At 37.9% G+C, this 19,786-nt stretch overlaps 1 protein-coding gene across 1 annotated transcript in view; it reads left to right on the plus strand.

The window, feature by feature from the left end:
* Nucleotides 1-15,027, plus strand: part of LOC132821084 (importin subunit alpha-5) — a 61,421-nt gene extending 46,394 nt beyond the window's left edge. The window contains exons 10-14 of the mRNA XM_060833602.1: nt 587-665; nt 2,575-2,700; nt 3,625-3,752; nt 8,993-9,171; nt 12,487-15,027. Coding sequence (XP_060689585.1) covers nt 587-665; nt 2,575-2,700; nt 3,625-3,752; nt 8,993-9,171; nt 12,487-12,677 — 703 coding nt within the window. The 3' untranslated portion in view covers nt 12,678-15,027. The remainder of the gene's footprint in view (nt 1-586; nt 666-2,574; nt 2,701-3,624; nt 3,753-8,992; nt 9,172-12,486) is intronic.
* Nucleotides 15,028-19,786: the final 4,759 nt, after the last annotated feature.

Raw genomic sequence — 19,786 nt, forward strand, 5'->3', positions numbered from 1 at the left:
ATTTTCAAAATTTTAAGTTTTTAAAGAAGTAAAAGTTCAGCTATAATTAGTCTGACAAAGAGTACAATGGCTTACCAATAGCAGAGAACAACAAACAGGCTACTGGTGTAGAATGTGTCCGTCTTATTAAAACTGTGAAGGCAGCATCCTCCCCTAGCCTAAGATGGTTAACTGCCATCTCATTTTTTCCCCCTCCGTTTGAAGGCTATTTTGAAGACTTTTACCACTAAAACATGCTATTTCCCCAACATCTTATTGATATTAGGATAATGTGGTGCTCAATAAATCTTATGACTTTTCCTTTTCCAGCGATCTTTGCTGCACAGGAAACTAAATATGAAATACTAAAAGGATTCCACTTTAAAGGGGAACCCAATTTCCAACACGTGCCTTGTTACAATTAGATTTGTTCTAACATCTGTCTGTATTACATTTCCCAGTAGACATCCCTTAGAAAAAATAGTTACAACCTCTTACATAGTACAAATAAACTTTTGTGCTTTAGATGATCAGTCAGTGTCTCAATATGAAAGCAAAACTTAAGTGTTTTGGTTTGGTAACTTTTCTCCATGTGTTTTTCTAACAGGCACTGTGACTATAAGGTGATATCACCAGCTTTACGCGCAGTAGGGAACATTGTAACAGGTGATGACATACAGACTCAGGTATGTGGAGGAAAGTGAAATGAGCAAACATCAATGAAATATATTGTAGGGATAATTCAGACTTGTTAAACAAAATGTAAGCAAATGATGAAGGGTATGAATATATCAATGAATATTGCTATTTTCATGCAATTGATAAAATGCTAAACATTACAGCACCTCTTGCACAAAAATGTTTCATTAATAGTGACAGGTGTAATCATTTGTAATATTTTTGAAACTTTGAATTAACACTCCAATACTTTTCAGACTTTATTGCTATCCGATTAACCAATCAGAATTGAGTCCCTCAATATAGTGGGATGTAAATGTTTAACAAGGGTTTAAAATGGGGTATAACATGACTTGTTTTACAGTAAAGGCTCACATCTATGACAGGAGGCAATTATCAGTTTATATCAAGTAAAAGAGCTGGCAATCACAAACAGCTTTCTCTTTTTCTACTTCACTTCTCAGTGTTCAAATGTTTTTGAGTGACTTTAACCCCTCAGGACTGTTTGTTTGGAGTCAGAATTCAGACTCATCTTTCATTGCCTACTGCTCTGAACTCTCCTAAGTCTTGATCTTTTGTACCCCTTTCAAGGGTGAATACTTGGTTAAATTATTGGCCGATAAAAGTTTACTTTATTTCAAGCTACGCTTTGAGGTGTTGAGTTTTTCATCTAAACTTTGCATTGAAAACCCTACCACTTTTAATATAATCACATGCTTTTGTGGTTTTTGTATGTACTTTCTGGCCTTAGTCAATTCCTCTTGCCTCATCTTCACTTCATCTTATCTCAAGCATCCCTCCTTGACCAGTCTCGTCACTCCCGTTAACATATCCTCTTCAATCTCAAGCTAATTCACAGAACTTTCATTGGCAGTTCTGTTCTACTATCAGTTATTTATGAGGCTCAAGACTAGCTAGGAGAAAGTGAGAACTGCAGATGCTGGAGATCAGAGTCGAAAAATGTGGTGCTGCAAAAGCACAGCCAATCAAACAGCATCTGAGGAGCAGGAGAATCAACATTTCGAGCATGAGCTGTTCATCAGGAATGAAGAACTCGTGCTCAACGTCAACTCTCCTGCTCCTCCACTGTCTGACCGGCTGTGCTTTTCCAACACCACATTTTTCAACTCTAGCTAACAAGCTCTTTGTAATGGCCACTCAATTCACCAGTTCTTTTTCCTTATCAAGGTGGTGTGCTCACTTAAGTCTTACTCTACATCAAGATTAATGAACTAACCTATTTCAGCAAGCATCTTAAGTAAGATTAAATGAGAAGACCTGCAGTTATTTACTGTGATTAAGTATTTGCTAGTTGCTTTGCCATGAGGTTTAGTCTGTCAGTGGAGCCCTTATTAAGATAGCCAACTTCTCCTAAAACTAATTATCTACTATCCTGCCTTCTATAGAAGTGAAACCTTAAGCAGTTTCAAGTAACATGAAACTTGGACAAAGGGTCAGGATAGTGCTCATTTCAAGCTGATTTGATGCATACTAAGCATGTTTCTAACATGGATTTCAAAGTGGGCAAAAGCATGTTAAAGACCTGGGACATAGTGACTTTAAGAGCTATTGCTGGTACTGGTGTACTGAATGGGAAAGGAAGGCATACAGAAGTAGAGGGTGCATGTCAGGTAAGTTATATTCTGAAGATTATTGGAATGCTGGTACACTCGAGCTCAACTTTACAGTGCTGACTGTTGTTTCATTTCACACATTTGCATGGTCAATGTGATTTTAAAATAGTCTCTTTTTGATCTCCAATCACTTCATTCTAGTGCACCTTGGACTAAGATCAACATCTAGTCACCAAACTTAATGTCTCTCTGTTTATGTTCGTGCATATCTAAACCACTTGGCTTGATTTAAGTAGTATTTTACATGAATAATTAATGATTTATTTTCTTTTTTGTCCCCTAGGTAATTTTAAATTGCTCTGCTTTACAGAGTTTATTGCACTTATTGAGCAGCCCTAAAGAATCAATCAAAAAGGAAGCATGTTGGACTATATCCAATATTACAGCAGGCAACAGAGCACAGATACAGGTATGCTTCAAGCTGTCGCATATATCAATTACTAACTCTACATTTTTCTCTCACCAGTGGTATTTGCTGTAACAATGTATATCTTCCGGTGTCAACTGCATACCATGACGAAGTTTTGTCAGATAATGGGTTATCACTTGTAGAGTTGCACAGCTTGGAAAACACCCTTTGGTCCATCTCATTCGCTCCAACCAAACATCCCAATCTGACCTGATCCAATTTCCCAGCATTTGGCCCATATATCTCTCAAACCCTATGTGTTCATATACCCATCCAGTTGCCTTTTTAAATGTTAAACTGTACCTGCCTCCTTCTCCTCTGGCAGCTCATTCCATACATGCACCATCCTTTGCATGAAAAGGTTATTCAGTTTCCTTTTAAATCCCCCCCACACCCCCACCTTAACCTTAAACAGATGCCCTCTAGTTTTGGACTTTTTTTTTTCCCCACCACCCCTGCGGAAAAGACCTTGTCTATGCACCCTATCCATGCTCCTCATGACTTTATAAATCTCTATAACTTCACCCCTCAGCCTCCACTCCAAGGTTACAAACCTATTCAGTCTCTTGCTGTAGCTCAAACTCTCCAATTCCAGCTACATCCTTGTAAATCATTTCTGCACCTTAATGTTTAACAACATCCCTCCAATTGAAGGGTGACCAGAATTGTATGCAATATTCTAGAAGTGATCTCCCCAACCTCCTGTCCAGCCGTAATATGTTGTCCCAATTCCTGTCCTCAATGTTCTGATGAATGAAGGCAGGCTTGTTAAGCACTGCCGTCACCACCTTCTCTACCTGTGACAAATGGTGATCTTCTAAAGTTTAAAATATTGTACTTGCATAGGAAAGGTAAGTTTATAACTTTACTGATAGAAAAGGTTTTAAAAAGTTTTATTCAAACTTTTGTCCATAACAATTGCAGGCTGTGATAGATGCCGATATCTTCCCTGTCCTAATAACTATTCTACAGACAGCAGAATTTCGGACAAGGAAAGAAGCTGCTTGGGCCATCACCAATGCAACGTCAGGTGGAACTCCTGAACAGATCAAGTAAGACTTCATCCTGTATAGGATTTCTGATTTGGTTCATAAATGGGCATTATCTAGTATTTCAACATGTATCTGTTCTTTAAATGTCCCCTACTAATTTGCTAGGCCACCTGTCCAATTTTCATGTGGTCTATTCTTTTTATGCCATCTATTTAGTTTGGGATTGTCACTGCAGCTTCCTTTTATACTACATATACATTTCCAATTACATCATATACCAACTTTCAGGTTTCTTTCCTCTGCTACTGCTTAGGCTTACTGTTTTTCTTCATTTGCGTAGGTCCTTTATGCTTTGGAGAATCAATTATATTTGGAGTCAACTGTTTAAGTTTTGAGTCCAGGGCAGCATTTTTCATTGGGTATCTTTGTTCTGCTCCCAAATTTTGGCAATGCCTGACCTAGACCTGGAGAGTAAAGGTTTATAAGAAGAAATGATGGACAAACATTTAAGGGACCAAGCATTTGAAATTGAATAATTAAATGGAGACACAATATGTGACAATGGAAGAGACAAATAAAATTTGTTATGAATGAAATATATCTTTGAAGAGGTGAATGACAATAGACATGGATTTCTATATTTACAATTTTCAAATATTCTTTTCCGTGTGCCTTTGTCCTTCTAGGTAGTAGAGGTTGTTGGTTTGAAAGGTGCTACCTAGGAGCCTTGGTGAGTTGCTGCAATCCATCTTGTAGATCAGTAGTTCTCAACCTGTGCGATACATTGCACTGGTGGGATACTGAGACCATTTGGTGAGACCCCCTAGGACCAGTATTCTTGCCTTTGAAATATAACTGAGCTGAAAATGTGTTGCTGGTTAAAGCACAGCAGGTCAGGCAGCATCCAAGGAACAGGAAATTCGACGTTTCGGGCCAGAGCCCCCCTTAGCCTGCCTGGCACCCTCTCCTCATTCCTGATGAAGGGCTCTGGCCCGAAATGTCGAATTTCCTGTTCCTTGGATGCTGCCTGACCTGCGCTTTAACCAGCAACACATTTTCAGCTCTGATCTCCAGCATCTGCAGACCTCACTTTTTATTTTGAAATATAACCACAGGCAAAGTCATACAACATGGAAAACAGACGCTTTGGAGCAACTAGTCCACACCAGCCATGTTCCCAAACTAAACTAGTCCCACTTGCCTGCACTGGGTCCATGTCCCTCCAAACCTTTCCTGTTCCAATCTGAATGTCTTTTAAATGTTGTAACTCTGCCTGCATCTCTCATTTCCTCTGGGAGTTGACTCCACAGTTGAGACTTTTTTTTTGAAAGAAAGTTACTTCTTAAGCCCTGCTTTTAATCTTTCTCCTCGCATCTTAGAAATATGCCCCCTAGTTTTGAATTCCTATACCCTCAGGTAAGACCCTTGGTATTCATCTTTGTGTGCTCCTGATTTTATAAACCTCTAGAAGGTCACCCTCAACCTCTTATGCTCCAGTGGAAACAAAAAAGTCCCAGCCCCTCACTATAACTCAAACCATCCATTCCTGGCACCATCCTGGTAAATCTTTTCTGAACTATCTCCATTTTAATAATACCCTTCCTACAGCAGGACAACTAGAACTATACACAGTACTCTAACAGTGGCCTCACCAATGTCTTGTACAACTTCAACATGGCATCCCAACTCCTATACTTTCTGGTCTGAGCAATGAAGACAAGTGTGCTAAATGTCACCTTAACCACTCTGTTTATCTTTGTTGCAAATTTCAAAGAGTTATGTCCTTGAACTCCTCGGTCTCTGTGTTCGACAACCAGAGCCCTATCATTAACTGTGTACGTCCTACCCTTGTTTGTTTTAACAAAGTGCAATACCTTACGTTTATCTAAACTAAAATCCATCTGCCACTCAGCCCTCTAACTCAATCAATTAAGACTCCTCTGTAATCTTAGATAACCACCTTTACTGTCAACTACACCACCACTTTTGGTGTTGTCCGCAAACCTACTAACCATGTCTCCTGTATTTTCATCCAAATCGTTGATATAAATGACAATCAAAAATGGGCCCAGTACTGATCATTGCACTGGTCACAGGCCTCCAGTCCAAAAAGTAACTCTCTCACCACCACCCTCTATCTTCCAGTATCACCTTATTAATGGTTAATTTATTGTTTTGTTTTTATGATATAGCAATAAAATGTATTTATTGGCAAAATCATTACAACTTTTCATGTCCTGAAAAATTTCCATTAATCACAAATATTATAATATGGAAATGTAAGAATACCTTCAGTGGCAAAGGTGGGGTTTTGTTTTCATCATGAAGTTGCAGACCTTTTGATAAAAGTTGTTGATTTATACATCAAAAGAAGGGGGGGTGGGAAGAATGTTAGGTACATTATACTATCCACTAATTACAGCGATACCTAGCACAAAAGTCATTGTTCAGGACCAATTATCTCAGTCCTAGTACATTGTAATAGGAGTTCCTCATGGTAGTCTTGTACATCCAGTGATTTTTCAATGGCTTCAATAATGACCTTCACTCCCTTATTAGGTCAGAAGGGGGAGATGTTTACTCATGGCATAATGTTCAGTTTCATGCCCAACTCCTCCAATAATGAATCAGCAAGATTTGGGCAATGTTCGGGTTTGTGCCACCGTAGTATCCAGCAATTGCCATTTCAAACAAGAAAGTTTAACCAATTCCCTTGGATATTTAAAGGCATCACCATCACTGAATCCCCAAGCTTAAACATCTGAGGGTAAACATTGACCAGAAAGTGAACTAGACAAACCAAGAAATACTGTAGCTATAAAAGCGGGTCAGAGGCTGGGAGTTCTGCAGTGTGTAACTGTCTTAACTCTCTAAGTCTATCTACCATCTATAAGCACAAGTTGAGCTCTTTTTCTTAAATGGGTGCAGTCGCAACAGCAATCTAAATTAGAAACGATCCAGATCAAAGTAGCCGACTGACTGACTTGCCTTGAAGATTCACACTTTCCTCCAGTACAAAGTAGCAGCAGTGTACACCATCCACAATGTACCCTACAGGAAGTCTCCTAATCTGCTGAAAAGTACTCAAAGTTTGTGTGAAGATTTGTAGCTCGGGTGCTTGTTGTAGTGGTTCTGTTCGCCGAGCTGGAAGTTTTTGTTGCAAACGTTTCGTCCCCTGGCTAGGAGACATCATCAGTGCTCTGGAGCCTCCTGCGAAGCGCTTCTTTGATGTTTCTTCCGGCATTTATAATGGTCTGTCCTTGCCGCTTCCGGGTGTCAGTTTCAGCTGTCCGCTGTAGTGATTGGTATATTGGGTCCAGGTCGATGTGTCTGTTGATGGAGTTTGTGGATGAATGCCAGCTCGGTGAAAAGTACTTTCCAACTAAAAATACAAGGCTATCAGAATAATTGAATCTCTACCACCTGCATATTTCTCTGATATGCTATCTATTACAAGCTGTCCCTTTACTGTTGCTGAGTCAAAGTTCTGGAGTGCACTCTGATGGAAGCTGGAATTTAGACAGAGCTCTGCCTTCTGACGTTTGGCTAAAAATCCGATCAGAATCTTGAAGTCCTGTCGCAAACAGTAGGAATAACCACTGAAACAAAGTGTGTACAGTAAATCTTTTACTAACCGGCACCTACAGGACAGGAGTGTGCCAATTGATCAAATCTTCCAGGTAGTCAAGGTACGCGCAATCACAGTAAACCCTGACCAAGCAAAACTTTGAGACGTCAATTTCCCTAAAAAAAAATTAAGGAAGTATTGAAGTTTTTACAATGTAAAAACACAGTTAAGTAATAGAAAGATAATGCAGGAGTATACACATCACTGTTAGACTCTATATATTTACAGCATAAATACCAAGATATAACTGGTATATTTAAGGTATATCTTTGTCATTTGCTCAAGATTGCTGATTGATAAGGTGACAATTAAAACAAATTGCTGCATATTGCTTGGATCAAGGCTTTCTCAAGGCACATTGTAGGGTGGCAGGGTGACCAACGCCTGATGAAGTAATATTCGGCTACAATTATATTAATGCCAAAGCACTGGAAAAAGTTATGAAGAGTCATACAAGATCAAACATTAACTCTAATAATGTCTGTGAAGACAGAAATAGAAATCTCAACACCAGGTTATAGTCCAAAAGGTTTATTTTGGAAGCATTAGCTTTCGTTTCACTGTTCCTTCATTGGGTAACTGTGGATCAGGATCATAACCTGGTGTTGTGATTTTTTACATTTGTACACCCTAGTCCAACACCTCCATGTCACTCATATCTATTGCCAGGCCTGGGTTTCTCCAGTATTGTGCTTCAGATTTTGAGCATCTGCAGCAGTTTGCCTTTGTATCTATTCCTTGTCCTATTTCTTCATTTTTTTTTCCCCTGTGCGGTTGTGTATTAAAATGGGATATCAAGACCAAGTTTAGGTCATGTTTGATAATGTGTTGAACTTGAGTTGTCCCATATCATTTCTTAACTTAAGCTTAGCTTAACTTCAAATTTTACAAACCTTAGTTGTGAAATGCAATCGCTGGTTCCATTTTACACAGAATAAGGTATTAAAAGGAGCAGATGTATGATAGTTCATCTGTATTGATATTGGTTATTGATCGGGGCATTGGAATAGCTAACTGAAAATGTTTAACATCTACCTGGTCATCTAACAGGACCTTGGTTTAACATGCCATTCATATGCCATTACCTCTAATAATGCAAAACTTCTCAAATACTATTCTAAAATGTTAGCCTAGACTGTACCCTTTTTAAGCCTTGTAGGAAATAGAGTAGATAGATTGTAGTCTGATTGTTCATAGAACTCACTATGAATGCTTTCAAAATTATAGCCTGGATCCAGTTATGAGATCCTTTTTCAGGTGCTAATTAAATTAATGATTTAACATTGACTCATCTGTTGGTGACCAGGATGGAGAATAGACTCATGGAAGATGGGGATGGGGGGAGGGTTGTGCGGTGCAGTGGCATAATCTGAACCTCTGAACCAGGAGGCCTAGGTTCAAGTTCTACCTGCTCGAGAAGCGTGTGTGAGATTGCATCTATGAGCAGGTTGATTGGGTAATATTTTTGTTTGAGTCTCGTGTTGTACTCTGAGTATATGAAAGCTTCAATGTCATGCAGGTATGTGATACACGACTCTCATTTTTCAAGGAAATCTGGACTGTGCATCCTAGTCATGCACCTGTAAATTATCAAATAATACAGAGCTTGTGACAGTATTTTGCATGTGTCAATCTGCTATTAAGTTTTTGCCCCTTCTATAATTTTCCTCAGATATATAGTGGAATTGGGCTGCATTAAACCATTATGCGACTTGCTGACTGTTATGGATGCAAAGATCGTTCAAGTGTCATTGAATGGTTTGGAGAATATCCTTAGACTGGGTGAGCAGGAAGCTAAACAAAATGGAACAGGAATAAATCCATACTGTGCTCTAATAGAAGAGGCCTATGGTGAGCTGATAAGAACTTGAATAATTCTTGTGTTTAGTTAACAGAAAATAAGTTGCATAGACGCTTGCTGCTTTTTTTTTGTGTGGTAATTGCAGGAAGTGCATTGAAATGTTTCATAGTCAGAGATGTACAGCATGGAAACAGACCCTTTGGTCCAACCTGTCCATGCCAACCAGATATCCCAACCCAGTCTAGTCCTACCTGCCACCACCTGGCCCATATCTCTCCAAACTCCTCCTATTCATATACTCATCCAAATGCCTCTTAAATGTTGCAATTGTACCAGCCTCCATCACTTCCTCTGGCAGCTCATTCCATACATCTTTCCCCTCTCACCCTAAACCTATGCCCTCTAGTTCTGGACTCCCCAACCCCAGGGAAAAGACTCTGCCTATTTGCCCTATCCATGCCCCTCATAATTTTGTAAACCTGTAGAAGGTCACCCCTCAGCCTCAGACACTCTATATGGAAAACAGCCCCAGCCTGTTCAGCCTCTCCCTAAAGCTCAAATCCTCCAACCATGACAACATCCTTGTAAATCTTTTCTGGACCCTTTCAAGTTTCACAACATAGGAAGGAGACCAGAATTGCATGCAATAGTCCAACAGTGGCCTAACCAATGTCCTGTACAGCTTCATCGTGACCTCCCAACTCCTGTACTCAATACTTTGACCAATAAAGGAAAGCATACCAAACATCGCCTTCACTATCCTATCTACCTGCGACTCCACTTTCAAGGAGCTATGAACCTGCACTCCAATGTCTCTTTTTTTCAACAACACTCCCTAGGACTTTACCATTAAGTGTATAAGTCCTGCTAAGATTTGCTTTCCCAAACTGCAGCACCTCTCATTTATCTGAATTAAACCCCATCTGCCACTTCTCAGCCCATTGGCCCATCTGGTCCGGATCCTGTTGTAATCTGAGGTAACCTTCTTCGCTGTCCACTACACCGCCAATTTTGGTGTCATCTGCAAACTTACTAACTGTACCTCTTATGCTCACATCCAAATCATTTATGTAAATGGCAAAAAGTAGAGGACCCAGCACCGATCCTTGTGGCGCTCCACTGGTCACAGGCCTCCAGTCTGAAAAACAACCCTCCACCACCACCCTGTCTTCTACCTTTGAGCCAGTTCTATATCCAAATGACTAGTTTTCATCAGATTAAAATATTCATTATGTTTAGGATAGTACCCTGCGCTTGTATTAAAGCAACTGAAAATAAGTTCCTCGCAAATAAACATCTTTAATGAATGTCTTATTCTCTGCCTGTAAGCAACCAAATTTTAAATGCACTGAAATTCATAAAATATGATGAGCATCTTACTAATTTAGTTTTGTGTATTCTATTCCATTTCAATGGAAACTGTGCAGTGGTACTTTCATTAATTAAATATGGCAAAGAAACTTGGTGATCTTGTAGCAAAGGTTGAGTAATTTTGTTCATCACAGGAAAGCTGCTGTAAATATGTGCTGTTTAAATTGTTTATGTCCATGTGTCTTGAACCTAAAATGTACTTAACTCCAGTCTACTTTTGTTAACTGTTCCGTGTACATGTGCATGCTTTTATATATTCTATTAAGAACTTGAGTGGCGTGCCAGAGGGATAGTTGATCAGGCAAGAATCCATGTTGCATTAGTATATTAGCATAAGTAGAGAATTGGCTAACTGAGACAGAATTGGGATAAGGGGGACACTTCAGGATGGCAACCTATACTTGAAATGCCAGAGGGATCTTTGTTGAGACCTCTATAACTTAAACTGTATAATAATGGATGAGGAATGTGAAGACACCGTGAAGTTGACTGTCTACTAAGGAATATAGACAGGATAAATTAAATTAGATTACTTAGTGTGGAAACAGGCCCATCGGCCCAAGTCCACACTGACCCGTTGAAGCGCAACCCACCCAGACCCATTCCCCTACATTTATACCTTCACCTATCACGACAGACAATTTAGCATGGCCAATTCACCTAACTTGCATGTTTTTGGACTGTGGGAGGAAACCAGAGCACCTGGAGGAAATCCATGCAGACACTCGGAGAATGTGCAAATGCCACACAGTCACCTGAGGCTGGAATTGAACCCAGGTCTCTGGTGCTGTGAGGCAGTTGTGCTAACCACTGTGCCGCCCATATGAGTGGGCAAAAACTTGTCAAATGGAATGTAATGTGAGAAAAATACATTTTTGTAGGAAAAAGAGGAGCTGAGTAATTAAATGGAGAAAGACCGTAGAAATCTACAGAATAGAGGGATTTGGAAGTCTTAGTCCATGAATCACAAAAAGCTCGCATCCAAAGTCAATGGGTAATAAGGAAGGCAAATAGCCTTTAAACTCCATTCCCTTTGAAATAAAGATAGGGAGATTTTGATAACAATACAGGACACTAGTTGAACACAGTTAGAGTATCATTAACTGTTTTGGGACTGTTATCTAAGGAAAGGTGTTTTGGCAGTGGAGGCTGTTCAGAGAAGGTTAATTTGGCTGATACTCGATATAGAAGGACTGTCTTATGAGGAGAGGTTGGGCCTGTACTTGAATTTAGAAGACTAAGAGGTAACCTTATTGAAGCTTGTAAGATTCTTTTGGAGATTTGACTGGGTGGATGCGGAAAGCTTGTTTCCCCTTTGTGGAAAAGCCTAAGACCAGAGGGCCTAATCTTCGAATAAGGAGTTTTACATTTCAGATAGTTGAGTTTCTTCTGAGGGCCATGAATGTATGGAATTTTTTTGCAGTATGCTCTCTTTTTGGCTGATTTGTAGTAAGTATGTTTAAGGCTGTGACAGATTTGTAATCAATAAGGTAATGAAGAGTTGTAGGGAAAATGCAGGAAAGTACAGTTGAAGGTTATCAGGTCAGCCATGATCATGAATGGTGGAGCAGAATTGGTGAGCTGAATTTTCTACTACTTTGATTTTAAAGTAGTAATAACTAGTCAGTATTGTATTATTAAATTTAATTTGTAATCTTCTCTATTTACTTACAGGTAACTAGACATTCTTTAAAAATGTTTCCTTTTTTTTTGAAATGTCTACTTTCACTTTATTAAGATACCTCCCTAAATACTCCAATGAATATTTTTAATCCAAAGAAGATTCTTAAGTTTACATTCTAATATAGGCTGACTGTGCTGGTTTGTGAAACATTTCCCATTTGGAATTATGCCAGTATACTTGGGTGGAGACTTCACTTTGTAAAAGCTGCAATTTTGAAAATAATTTTAGAAGTTTTCTATTTGCATTCAAACACTCTCTCAAGGTTTAATGAGAAAACCTTGACTTTAACCTTTTTTTTAAAAACCTGCAGGTTTGGATAAGATTGAATTCTTGCAGAGCCATGAAAACCAAGATGTTTATCAGAAAGCATTTGATCTAATAGAGCATTACTTCGGTACAGAAGAAGAGGAAGATGCTAACATTGTCCCTCAAGTCGATCTTAATCAGCAGCAATACATCTTCCAACCACATGAAGCTCAGATGGAGGGCTTCCAGCTGTAAGCACAATCACAAAGAGGACTACTGACTCCACTTAAGACACACACCTCTCCTAGGGCTGTTGGGACTGACAAGTTCTTTTGGGGTTGGTGGGGTGGGGGGAGGGACACTGCACCTATCACCATGATAAAGTTGCACCTATACAGGTGAGCAATGCTAGTAAGAACTTTGCTCAATTAGCTGAATGGTTCTTATTAACAAAAGGTTGTATGTAGGTGTATAGAAAAGCACGTATTTGCATACAGCACACTCTACAAAGTTACATTTGGGAACCACACAAAAAGTATATTATATATGAAGGTTGTATTCTTGTGTGTATAATAATATATGTACATAACATTCAAATAGGGGTTAGGGCAAACTCTGCAAATTTGCACCACCTGACTCTTCCATCTTAAATACTTGTATCCTTTGCTGTGGCTCTGTTCTTTCTATTGTGATGTTTAATATTGCTGATTTTTTTTTTTGTTTGTAAAAATCAAACTGGTGCAATATCAATGTAGGTTAATTAATGGACTGTCTACCCAGTAATACCCTCCATTGAATGACTTTCATTTGCGTTATATATAGTTAATGACAAATCTATTATAAATGGAGTTGTGATCAACCCTTACGGTAGTTTGAGGGGTGTCTGGGCTTGGTGTTATGAACGTTACTTCCTGCTCCGTTTATCAATATGACAAATCGCACCAGTGACAAAATCTACTGAACTAGTTAACTTTTACTTTGTGGTAATTCTAAGCATAATGTAAAAGATCCTTTTCTAGCTTCATTTTAAAATGTTCTTGTGAAGATTAGACAAAATGTCTGTGAAAATTGGACAGATTTTTGTTGGAATTGTGAAGCAGTGAAATTTAAGTTCATATGCATAAGGATCTGTGATTGGTGAATTATATTGCATCTCTGAAAAAGTTAGCAATTCAGCATTAGGAACTATTGGAACTATGCTGGCAACATAACCTGAAATGGCTGGTATACAGTAAGCCATGAAGTCATGGAGTAGAGGTTGATTCTAGAACTTATTCTGGTCTCTGTATAAACTTAAAATGTTCAGTGCAATGTGTATATTAGAACCAGAAATAATTTGCTTGTTAGTTCACCTGAATTAAAATCCTCTTGCCGCTTAGGATTGTTGTTCTGGGCAATGTAACTGCCATTCTTTTCAGAACAAGGTTAAATTAAGAAACCTACCTTACTGTGGTGTTATCTTACTAGGTAGCAGAGTGATTTAGTGAGTACAAACTGGTGAGAATGGAGGAAACGGTTCGCACTGAAAAGACATGATGAACAATCCTGGCAGAATCCGAACATGAAGGATCATCAAAATTAAGTGCCATGGTGTATTTTTCAAGAATGGTCTTTTTACGAATCTTTCATTGATACACAATAACAACATACATCCCATTCAACTGGTCTTGTCATTTCAACCTTCTAATGACCAGCCAATGTTAATTATTCAGATAATATTCAAATTGCTATGTTGCAAAAAAGAGACCCAAAAGCTGGCAATGTTATAATTTGTCATTGTGGACATGTAAAGAAATTGGATGGGCATTAACAACTGGTTCTTTTAGTTCCCTTGCTGTTACATTGAGATACAGTTGGTTAATAGTGTTTGTGACAACGTTCTTGAGACAAATGATTAATACAGATCTCCAACTTGTACTTCTTTTGGTTCTTGTTCCCATTCCTTTTAGGGGTAAACTTTGCACTATTTAAGTTCTAGTTGTATCAAGGATTGATCTCTGCTATCAAAACTCTTAATCTTATAGATCTAATCACCTGAAACCAATTATCTTCTCCCTCAAAACATTGCTGTCTTGCACATGTTCCATGACTTTAAATGCATTGACAATTTGCTATCCAGGCCTTTCAGTCATGAAATACTAGTGTGTCTTGATGATAACTGTTCCACTCCCTTGGTTTGGACCAAGATTTACAACTTGGTCACATGTCACCATGCTCTTGCGAGACATGAGTTTGAATTGGTGACAGTTAAAGCTCTTTACTGTTGTGTACAACTTTCAACATTTGAGGCAGAAGTGACCAGAATAACATAAGTACAAAGTTGACTTAGATTTTTTTGTGTTAAGTGAAGCCTGAGATTCAAGTAGCAAGTTCACTAATATCAGAGAGATTGAAAGTTAATGCATTATTGATAATGGCAGAATTTCAATAAGGGTTAAAGATTCTACTACAACCAATAATGCAGTGAGAGCAACAGTGTTTTTTAATATTCAATTTTGCATTTACAAAATTAGTTGCCATACTTTCAAGTACAGCAATGCCTTTCTTAAGGTGGTGTTTGCATCCTTTAGAAGTGATTTTAAGCAAAACTACGTTGAGTGTACATTTTCCCATACGAATTGAAGTATAAATTGGGAATTAAATGCTTTCAGTCATTTCTCATGAAAGGAAGAACAAATTGAAATACTGTACATTTGCATTACATTCCTAAAAAAACATTTAAAATAAACTTATAAATATAAATTGTACTTAAATATGGTAACACTCGAGTGATGGAATAAATGTGGTGGAGTGGGTGGAGGAGTTAATGGGCTGGAGGGGCAGGATTGTCAACCAACCTAAAAATTTATTCAAGTACTTTTGGCCAGCTGTTTTTCTTTTGAGTTCTTTGTAGCATTTTAATGCCATAATTGATTGCACTGTTACTTTGGAATTGCAATTTCTATTTGGATTGTCCTCAATGAAGAGTTCTATTGTGCCTTGAATAAGTTTAAAAGGTTTTTGATCATTTTGTTAACATTTTTGGCAGTGTTTCAAACAATATACATTTCTCCAGCGTTTGTTTCTAGCTGTGCGAAATTCAAACTTGATTTGTGTCCATGGGACACTCATAATGGCTGTACGACAGCCACCCCCTAACTTTTCAGAGCCAGCTTCCTTGGCTAAATTCATAATTTTGCGTTAAACATTAGGGACAGCATCGTGAAATGCTTTGAGATTGATGCCTTCAAACATGCTTTTTGCCACGTACATTCTTAGATGCCACCAGAACATCATTCCACAAATCATTGCCATTAACCCTTTGGGAATCGTTGTGTCACTATAAACTCCTTGATTGTTGGACTATATTCGCCATATGTTTCCTTCAGCTGGAAGAAGTGACAAATAATAAGTCTTGAATGTCACTGTTATGCCCACTGAAGTTGTGGTCGGTGAGCAACCATAACACTTGCTAATAAGCCATCAGAGCTGATAGGTCATCTCTGGTCAAAACCAATCTAAGATCAGAAATATCTTTCAGCTGATATTTTCTTTGGCTCAATATTTCTTGCAAATAGGAATGGAATATAGAGATCATCATTCATGCAACATTTATCCTGGTTATCCAGGTTCTGTTGTTTGGCACATAACACTTGGATAGCCGCTTTGTGGCACATCACTAATGGTTGAAACATCTTGCAGCGTTCCCACGAAGCTTATGAGTTCATTGATCTTTAATCAGTTAAAATTTGTTGCAGTCTTTTCCTCTGGAAAATATATTCTTCTAATTCCTTGTTATAGCAGTATTGAGGACTTGTTTCACAGAATAGCTTTTGGTAAGTATCTTCAAATAGGTAAAGAATTTCCAGCTACTTCAGAATTAGTTGTTTTACCCGTCTGTTTTGCAAATTGAATGTTTGTTTTATTTCTATGATTGACAGTGAAGGTAAAAGGACAGGGAAACTAACAGTTTGTCTATTCAGTAGTTATACATTTTTTTTTTAAAAATCCAAATCAATCATCACTAGCACTAAAACATTCTGACTGAGCTCTTGTTCTGTCCATTCTTTTAATTTATTATGAAACTTTTTTTTGGTTTTTGATTCACTGGCGCATACAAAGGCTCATTGCATTGATTTTAGTTTTATCAAGATACTTTGGTGTTTCCATATTTTTCATGATACTGTTTCTAAGTATGACTTAACTTTGTAGCATTTACAGAAGTGATTTTTGTACTTTGGTTTTTGTTGCCATTATCAGAAATCATTCTTAGCACCAAAGGAGATAATCTAAGTGTTTTCTCGAGAGCAACTGCACATCCTCCAGCATCAAAATGTTTAAATCTCTAATATGTAAAGTAATGCTTGTTTTGTTACTGTCTACGTGGGTTTGCTCCGGTTTCCTTCCACAGTCCAAAGATGTGCAGGTTAGGTGAATTGGCCACGCTAAATTGCCCGTAGTGTTAGGTGAAGAGGTAAATGTAGGGGAATGCGTCTAGGTGGGTTGCTCTTCGGAGGGTTGGTGTGGATTTGTTGGGCCGCAGGGCCCCGTTTCCACATTGTTGGGAATCTAATCTAATCTACCAAGCTCTACTGTCAGTTATTCGGTGTAAGAGATTAAATCTCTAAATTATGGTAAAATATAACAATCCTGTTTTAAACAACAAAATAGTGTATTGGGACTAATACTGAGGAGCAGTGCTGGCAATACTGTATCATGATGCAACTGTTCAGCATCAAAATATGCTGCAAACTAGTTTGCTGTGACCCGCTTGAAAATGGCATAGAAAAAGAATATCTGTTTCCTTTTGTATTGGTTTGCAGTATTGATACTACTGTTGGTATTTTATAGCTTTGGTTGAAGGAAAGTGCAGCAACAAAGCATCTTCTCCAGTTCCACCTTTTTTCTTTATCATCTTCGGACATAGCATTTGTGTGTATGGTCCAGTCCAGTCTTAAACATTGCATTACCAACAGGTTTTAATGGAAAAACGATCAAAAAGAAATGCTGTTTTATTAGTCTCTATCAAGTAGCCAAATAGTATTTCAGCACTTACTAATTTTAAGTATTTTAGCTTTGTTTTCAGAATTTATTTCTAAAAATAGTTTCTCTTGCAAATTTTGTTTTTAAACCATATCATCCTTTTCGTGTTGCACTCTTTGGAGATAAAAAGATTTCCCAGCCAAGCTGTAGGACTTTTTTGTGATTTGTTTGTCCATGGACAGTTTGTCCATTTAGTAGTTATACAATTTTTTATAATAATGTGAAATGTTTAACAAAAATAAGGTTTATAAGAGTTCAAAGGTACGTTCAAGTAAATTAATTTTATTCTGATGCCCTGTACCATCTTTTATTAAATGATGGTGATCCATGGTTTAAAGTTACAACCTGTTAGTGAACTGTTCAATAGATGTCATAAATTGAATGTTGGCAGTATTCTCTCAACGACTCTGTTCAGGTTATCACTGAATAACTTGAACAAAAAACAAATTTAATAAGGCATGAATGGGGTCAGTCATGATTAAATTGGTAGCTTATTAGTTTCTGAATATTAAGATCTGAGTTGAGTGACATTCAAGAATATGAGCATAAAAATCAAGGTTGCTACTCCATTGTGGTATTGAGAGAGTGCTGCACTAACTGAGAGATGATGTCTTTTGGATAATTTCTTTTTTCTTTATTCATTCACTGGATGAGCACATCACTGGCTAGGCAGCATTTATTGCCAATCCCTAATTGCCTGGAGGGCATCTTAAATGAAGATCCTGTTGGCCTTACAATTAGAGATAAACATCCCAAAGCACTATTTTCAAGAAGAGGTGGGAAAGAAGATTTATACCTAGTGTGCTGACCAAATTTTATCCTTCAATCAACATCAAAAAAAATTATCTAATCACTATGAAACTACTGTTTGTGGGAACTGGCTGTGTGCAAATTGACCTGGAAAACCACAGCAGGGAGTATGCTTTAAAAGTGTTTCTAAAAAAGCTGCAATATATTTAGTGGTCATGAAAGGCACTATATGAATGCAGATTTTATTAATTGTTTACATTTGAACATTATTTCAATTTAATCTGTTATCATGCTTCGTGTCTGTTAGAGGATTCACCTTAACATAGAGGTCAGTGATCAGGATTCAGCAGCATCAATGAGAACTTGGTTTTCTTCAGTAAGCTATATTTACAAATTCATCTTGTTTACAGGGATATGATTTATTTTTGTTACTTGAGCTTTATCCTTGCCAAAATTGATAGCTTATTAATGTTTGCACAACTGTCAACCAGTTCAGCCCTTTGCTTTCTGATTTACATAAAACAACATCCATTTGCCATATGGCAAACAATGAACATTTTAATAAATAAAAACTTCCTAGGAAGTCTGAAATTTAAGTGTGAATTATTGAGGTATTCTGACAATCTGTTCTGTATGACAACCCCCAGGCTGCCCTTTATGCTGTATATTAGGAATGTTTAAATTCCAACATACATCAGAAAGGACAGCATGATCGCTTCTATTTTTGCAAAGTAAGCACATTTGTTTCAACTTTGTGTGGAGCAAAATCTAGATCCACTTTTCCCTGAAAAAGGGGAAATTTTAGTTATAAAGGTGACATCAGGGAAGCACAGGTGTTGTGGCCACATCAGACTAGTAATGCAGAAGTCAGGCTAATGATGTGAGGCCACATTCAGTTCCAACTGTGGTAGTTGATAGAATGTAAAGCTAATTTCTGCAGTGGGGGCTATGAAGCCAATGTCAGTTTTTCTTTTATTTTTAAAAAAAAAGGTTTCCCACTATTTTCCTTATGCAGGCTGGCCTCTGAGAGACCTCAGGACAACAGCAATTTGGTTAGTTCTGACTGGTCTCCATTCAGCACGCAGCTATTGCTGATCTTGCCAGCTACACCTCCATTCAATGATTTTTTTTTTAAACAGAATGATATTAAAGAATTTATTAAGCATCTGACAAGCCTCTAACTGGCTTTTTAAGCATGTATACAACTGATGGTCACAAGGCAAATAACCATTATCAAGTGTTTAATAGAATTAAATTTTCATGACTGGTTGCTTTCAAAAATGTGTTCTGTTCCATTGAAGGTAGGACATTTTTGGTACGATTTTATATATGAATATTAATTAAGGAAAGGCAGTTCAGATTTAAGGACATTATATTTAGCTAACTTGAATTTTTGAGTGGATAAATGTGTGCATAGTCCTCAAAGACATTTGGCAAAATGCCACATTACAGGCTTGTCAGCAAATTTGCTGCCTGTGGAACAAAACATGGAACATAACATGGAACATGGGTGGCAGACTGAAGAAACAGTCATTAATTGTTTTTCAGGCTGATGATGTGCAGTGGGATTTCACGTGGGTACATGTTGGGAC

Source organism: Hemiscyllium ocellatum, chromosome 12 (genome assembly GCF_020745735.1).
Source record: "Hemiscyllium ocellatum isolate sHemOce1 chromosome 12, sHemOce1.pat.X.cur, whole genome shotgun sequence".
In the NCBI taxonomy this organism is placed as follows: Eukaryota; Metazoa; Chordata; class Chondrichthyes; order Orectolobiformes; family Hemiscylliidae; genus Hemiscyllium; species Hemiscyllium ocellatum.